Below are 6,776 nucleotides of genomic sequence, written 5' to 3' on the forward strand. Positions count from 1 at the left end.
AGGCAAGGGGGCAAAGCCAAGGGAGGTTGCGGCGCGGGCCTGGTCCTGCCCAGGCGTCTATTCGCCTGCCTTTGCCTCAGCGTCCTCCCCGCTGGGTTGTGTGGAATTGATGAGTTTATTTTCCTTTTTCCACTTCATGCGGCGGTTCTGGAACCAGATCTTGATCTGGCGCTCGGTGAGGCAGAGCGCGTTGGCTATTTCGATGCGGCGGCGCCGCGTCAGGTAGCGGTTGAAGTGGAACTCCTTCTCCAGCTCCAGCGTCTGGTAGCGCGTGTAGGTCTGGCGGCCCCGCTTTCGGTCCGGCCCTGCGAGCAGACACATGGACACATGGACACACGGACAGACAAGCCGACAGGGACACAGGCCAGGGCATCAACCCGGCTGCCATTCAGAAGCGCGCACCTCAATCCGGGCCCTGACCCAGGTCCGAGTCCCCCTCCGCCCTGCGCCCCCAACCTGAGCTGGGGGAGGAGCGGGAGTGTTAGCGGAAGACACCGACTGCGGTGCCAGACGCGCAGGCAGCTCTGTGAGGGGGGAAGGCGCAGAATCCCAACTTTACAACTGCTCTTTCCAGCCGGCTAGGCTTCCACAATGTCCTGCTTCCCCCTGACAAAGGCAAATTGTAAATATAGAGTGTGGGCAAGTGGGAGACGCTGCGCTTTTGCCATTCAAAGGCGAGCCAGCCGCTTCCCCGCCTAGCTAGGCAAGTGGGAGACCCTCTCCGGCGGCCCTCACTCCAAGGGCGCCTTTCCTCCCCAGCAGCCCGCGCCCCCATCCCCAGACCTTCCTAGGGCACTGGGCTCTCTGTCTCCACTCCCACCCATCCGTCCCTCCCTGCCTTTAAATGGCCCCTGGCACAGGGGCGCATAAGGGACCCAAAAGGGTTTGGCTCTCCCTGCTTTTGAGAAGAAAAGCCAGGCTGAAAGGAAAAGGAGGAGGGAGAGAGAAGAAAGGGAGGGAGAAAGAGAATACGAGAATAGCGAACAAACCAACTTAATGTTGAGATTCCAAGGCAAATAGAGTTAAATAAATTTACGAGGATCGAACCCATTAATTGGGCCATAAAAAGTTTTATGAGCCTCATTTACATACAATGCTAGGCGCTCTCCTTGCTATGGCGCCTCGGCTCTAATTAAAACCAGAAAGGCAGCGCCGCCAGGAGTCAAGGGGCCGCCGGCTCGCAGCCGCCTCGTTCCGCGCTCCGCTCCCCCAGCCCGGCGCTCCCAGCTCCCAGTCCGCCCGCCCACCCGGCCCGCCTAGCGGCTGCGCCTACCTGAAGACCGCATCCAGGGGTAAATGCGGAAATTGGCCTCGGCCGAGCCGTGCAGCGCGCCTTCGTCTGCCTTGTCGCAGGCGCCTTTGGCGAGGTCACTGCAGAGCCCCGGGATGTTTTGGTCGTAAGAGGCACAGGGCAGGTTGCCGTAGGCGTCGGCACCCAGGCCGTAGCCAGACGCGAAGGGGTTCTGATAGAGGGGGCTGTTGACATTGTACAAGCCCGGTACAGTCGAAGGGAAGGCGCCGGCGGCCGCCCCATAGCCGCTTCTCTGCGAGTTGGGCGCAAAGGAGCAAGAAGTCGGCTCGGCATTTTGGAACAGAGAAGCCCCCGCCGTATATTTGCTAAAAAGCGCGTTCACATAATACGAAGAACTCATAATTTTGACCTGTGATTTGTTGTCCGGCAGCTTTCAGTGTCGGTTTTACGAGGTAGCGTGATATATGATAACATTACACCCCCAGATTTACACCAAACCCCATTTTCTTTTGGACGGAGCTCGCCGCAGCACGTGACCGCCCACATGACCGCCTCCGCCAATCTCAGCCGCCCTCACAGGTGGTCTCGCTCGGCTGGGCCCGCGGCAGCCTAGAATGGAAGGGAAAGAGGTTCAAATATGTGGCCAACGAATCTGTTCGCGCCCGGCCGGCCTGGCGCATCCCGCGGGAAAAGGACTCCCAAGGCACTGCGTGGAGGCTCCGCTCGCCGCCAGCCCGGACCCCTGGCCGGCAGAGGCCGCGTGGAACCGGCCGGGCGCAGTCCCTTCCTTGCTTATTCCCGGACGCTAAACCAAGCTGGCGGGTCCTCCCTGCCCCTCGTTTCTGCCCACTCACCCAACCCAGGGAAGGTCTCTGCGCTCCCAAGTACCGGCCCTCTACTCGGTGGCCAAGCGGACAAGTTTCAGCTCTGAGCAAATCGACTCTTTGCCTACGTTCCCCGTCCCAAGTCCAGTGGGCCAGAGGCCGAATTAGACTCCGATCCAGATGGGGCCGATCCAGATGGGGCCAACGCAGCGTCGCTTTCTGCTGCAGCAAGAAGGCCACCGCTGACTGGAACCATGTGGTTGGAATAAAGTCAAGGTCTCCCAGCTTCCTTTCTTTAATCGGCGGCGCACTGTTTATCCGCCTAAAGGAAACAGTGAAATATTTATCTATTAATGAGCCTCATTTGCCAGTAGATTTATTAACGTGAGGTTTCCCTCCCTCCTCCCGAACACCGCTGGCCTGTCAGGCTCTGTGCGTTCTCTCCTGGGCACCTGGCTGGCCTCTAGCAGCCGAAGACATGCGTGGACACTCTTTTGTCCTCCCTGCAACTCTTGGTTCCTCTTCGCTCAGACGGAACCAAATCTCTTTCCTCCAGCTTGTTGGGACCTCAGGCCCACACCTTTCCAGGTGCCAATGTTACTATAAGGTTTCTGGTAACCTTCACTGGGGACATTCCTGGGCCTCGGCTTACCTTCTCTTGGGCCTGGATGCCTGGGAGCCAAACATGCTTTAGAGCCAATTTGAAGAGAAGAGAGGCCCCAGGGGCCTGGGGACCACAACCCCTACGTTTCTCCATTTCTTTTGGAGACCCCCAAACAAAAGAGGAGACCCCCCTCCCCTTTCAGACCTTTTCCAAAAGGCCACCCAGCTCTGGCAGCTTCACCTTTCCAAGGACTAGCTTTACTTTTCCAAGACTGAAGCACAAAGTAGTCTCACTCACTCCCACCCAGGGCCCCCACTCTAAGACCTTACTTTCCCAAGCCTCCAATCTCTGGGGCAGGGTTGGAGCACCCTAGAGGGTGGTGGGGCGACCCTTCCCCTATATGCCTCATAAACTGCCCAGACAGCGATGGAAGCCCAGCGGCTGGGTCAGTACGCCTTTTACTGCTCAGCTCGATTGCACACCATAAACCCGACCTCACAATGGAATTGCCCCGGAAATTCTCCTCTGAGTTATAGAGTTTGATTCCTTGTGTACAAAGCACTTCCCATCACTTTCAGAGGGTTCAGGCCATCCCGTTCACCGCACGCTCTCAGGGGGTTCCAGAAGCACAAAAGGTGGCAGGAGGGTTCACGCTTGGATGAAAACGGAGTCCCAGCTCTGGCCTAGTGGACGGCCTGAGGCATAGGTGGGGCAGTGGGGGCTGTCTGAGCAGGTGGGTGCCTGGTGGTTCCCCCTGGGGGCGCAGGGGCTATGGTGTGGCAATATCCAGGGATGCCCTTTATGGAGGACCAGGGTGACAGTGTGTGCCCGTTGGGGAATGGAGGGGGTAAGACTGGTAGGAATGAAAAAAACAAATATTCCAAATAACATTACTTTCTGGCAGGAAATAAAAACCTAAGAAAATTAAAGAAAGACCAAACAAACAAAAAGGCTAGGAGATCAAAGAAGCGGAATTAGACAGCTTTAGACCAATAAATTGTTCCTCGGGTGACACAGAGCAAGATGCAAAGAGAAAGACCGGCTCTGCCGCCGCCGTCTGTCTAGACTCCGGGGGCTGGAGCAGCCAACAGCTATGGCGTTTGTAGTAGAACCTGCCCTAGTGGGGCGACCCGACAGACCGAGGGGGAGCGATTTCTGGGAGCACAGGAAAGGGCCCGTTCCCAGCCAAGGGGTCTGGGAGTCCGTGCCACAAGCTCATCCCTGCCCGAGTTTTGTCGGGAGTAGGTCCAAGCCGTCCTGGCAGAACGCACTGATCCTCCTCCTGGGCCAAAGAGGATCCAGATACTGCCAGCAAGACTTCAGTCCTTTTGAGCCCAAGTCAGCGAACCCGGCCGAGCCCCACGGGTGCTGAAACCTCTCTTTCGTTTCTGAGCTTCTCTCTCCTCTCTTGCCTTCAGCAGCGGGGTTTTAAAACGTAAAAGCCAGACAACACCAGGCTTTCAAATATGGCCTCTTTAAACGCGTGTTCTTGAGCCTCCGGTTTTCTATTTATTTGGCCAAACAGACACATGCGCTGGATTAAATGTGATAATATTCATACAAATACTCGTTGACGCTCAACCTGAAGCAGGCCACGTGAAGGCGGGTTTCTTATCAGCCGAGTGGTCTTTCGATAAAGACTTTTTCCTAGGGCTCTCCTGGAGCTGGGGTCCTACCTACCTAGCAAAGTGTTTCCCTTGCTTCTCTTTACCAAAAAGTCCTCGATATTGAAATCCAGCTAAGAAGGTAAACCCAGCTCTGGGGCGGTGAGTGGAGCCTGCCAGGAGTCGGGCGGCTGAAGATTTGCTTCTATAAACGTTGCCACAGGCACCCCGCGCTCGGGTTGCGCGCCTCTTATGCACCCAATGCTCAGTCTTCCATCGCAACTCGAACAGCGACTCATCCCTGACGAGTGCAGAGGCGCTCCGGAGGACGCGGGGTCCCATCTGCGCGCCTCCCAGACACCCGCCGGCCAAGGGCAAGAGAGGCCTTACCCCGGGCAGTCCACGAGGCCTCTGAGTTCCCGACAGGCTTGCACCTACCTGGGGCCTCCGTGACCGGTAACCACCGATCTGCTCCTTCGCCGTTTATTTAAAGTTACGTAAATCGAGCTTTGTATCTGCGGCTTGGAGACACGGCCACGGGCGACTCTTGGGGAAGCTATAAAACCTCTTTCACCAAAGGCTGTGAAATTTTATGTATTAAGTAAGGAAATATAATGAAGGCGTGTGTCTGTAATACCAACGTGTGTATATAAACAGAAAAGAGAGGGGAGAGAGACACACGGGTAGTGACGCCCAGGAGATGTCAGCCAAAAAAACGCAGTACTGGGTTTTACAGCGTGTACAGCGCCGAGATGTAGGTTGTAAACATTTTGTGGGCTTGGCGGAGATTATTACAACCCAAATAAACGCACCGCGTGGCGTATTCACAGGGCTCAGGAGTGCTTCGGAGGGGTTCCCTGTTTGCTTTTGCATTTTCCTTCTGAAACTATTCTGCACCCGGGGCTGATCCTCGAAAACGCAGGAACGCACCCGGCCTCCTCCTGTTAGGGTCTAAGGCATATACCCCCGCCCAGGGTCGAGGGTAGGCTCGAATGGGATTGGGGTTCCCTCTCTCCCCCTCCTCGCCTCTTAAGCTGGGGACGGACGCCAGAGTAGCCTTGGTGCCTCCACTACCCAGGAAATTCGGAGACGAGAGAAAGCAAGGGCGGCTTTCACCACGTGAACTCCTGTCCTGGAGCTGGGATGTAAATATAATTATTTTAAATATCATGTATTTTAGAATAACCAAAGCAGTTTCTGGTCCGGGTCCCAGGATTCCCCATCCTTCCAGACCCACACTAGACAATTACCAAGAATGCCTTTACGCCCAGTTCTCAGCCGCCTGATTGTACCGTGACGTTTTTAAGGCGGCCGAGTCCCGGGGTCCTGGCTCGCCTGCGAGTGCTGACTCTCCCTGCACCGGGACGCAGCCTTCGGGGGGTCTCTCGGGTCGCCACAGGACCCTTGGCCACTGTGTATGCCCTCTGCGCGCCCTCTGGAGGGTCACCAGGTCCACGGGCTGTAGGCCTTAGTCCTGGTGTCTGTCCGCCGGTCGGTCGCGTTCTCCGAGTGTCGTGAGGCCCCGAGGCTTGTCCCGGGGTGGGAACGGTCACCCTAGATCGGTCCCCGCGACCGCCCCGCAGCCTCGGGACAGCGGCAGCACAGCAGCCCTAGGCCCCCTGCCCAGGATGGGGAGCGGAGCGAAGAGGGCGCGACCTGTGCCGATCAGGCGAGACCCCGCCGCTTGCTTTTTTTGTTTCCCAGCGAGGCTTCTGGCCATGCGTGAGCGGCACCGAAAATATACGACAGCCGTTCGTTCAAATCTGGGGCTCCCATTCCAGAAGAGCTTGCATCAAGTCGACATCTTAGGAACTTCCCAGGGTCGCGGCGGCGGGAGATGGCGGCGCCGGTGCCTCTTGCGTGGAGCCATACTGCCATCTGCTGGCCGTGCCTTGACACTGCAGCCCAGCCTCGGCCTGAACTTCGTCAGCAGCCGCCGCGGGTCGGGGGTACCACTTTCCAAGCCGGGCAAGGGCCCATCCCCGGGGGGTCTGCACGGAGCCCGGAATCTACACTGCCGAGAGGGCAGTGCCCATAAAAAAAAGAGCTGTTTCCGCAGCTGGTTTATCGGCGGCAGACAGAGCCAACAAATGAAAGGGCTTTGGTGGAAAATCTTAATTGGGGTTGGACAGTTGTAAACCCATTAAGGGCCGAATTCCAGACAGTTCGCAGACCCGGCCTTTATGGCACACCCTCACTGCCCATTCTTTGAAGTTTCCTCTGTCTGCAACAACAGAGGGCGTCCCAACCTGGCGGCAGGGTGGGGGTGGGGGTGAGCGGACGCCCCATCCTCCGTTGTCCCCGTTCCCCTTTTCCGCGCCCAAACACAGATAACTTTGCAGAAATCGAGGGCGAGGGGCGGGGAGGCGAGAAAAGAAAAGTGGGGTAGGAGGCTGAACCCTCCGCCACATCTAGAAGGCGCTCGGGCCTCCGAAGTTGTGGCCGTTCCCCCCGCAGCCCTTTACACCCCATAAACGGTAACAGCCCTCATT

At 57.3% G+C, this 6,776-nt stretch overlaps 1 protein-coding gene across 2 annotated transcripts in view; it reads right to left on the reverse strand.

Moving 5' to 3' along the window:
• Positions 1 to 10: 10 nt before the first annotated feature.
• The window catches only part of LOC104999789 (homeobox protein Hox-A7), a 10,608-nt gene continuing 3,842 nt past the window's right edge, over positions 11 to 6,776 (reverse strand). The window contains exons 1-4 of one of the 2 annotated variants that reach the window (XM_010855392.1): positions 5,535 to 6,095; positions 2,107 to 2,398; positions 1,274 to 1,861; positions 11 to 305 (exon numbers count right to left, since the gene is read on the reverse strand). In XM_010855392.1, coding sequence (XP_010853694.1) covers positions 58 to 305; positions 1,274 to 1,652 — 627 coding nt within the window. In that variant the 5' untranslated portion in view covers positions 1,653 to 1,861; positions 2,107 to 2,398; positions 5,535 to 6,095 and the 3' untranslated portion in view covers positions 11 to 57. Of the gene's footprint in view, positions 306 to 1,273; positions 1,862 to 2,106; positions 2,399 to 5,534; positions 6,096 to 6,129; positions 6,156 to 6,776 lie in introns of those variants that run through there. The other variant, XM_010855393.1, reaches the window with a different exon arrangement.

This window comes from Bison bison, unplaced genomic scaffold (genome assembly GCF_000754665.1).
Source record: "Bison bison bison isolate TAMUID 2011002044 unplaced genomic scaffold, Bison_UMD1.0 scf7180017864364, whole genome shotgun sequence".
NCBI lineage: Eukaryota > Metazoa > Chordata > Mammalia > Artiodactyla > Bovidae > Bison > Bison bison.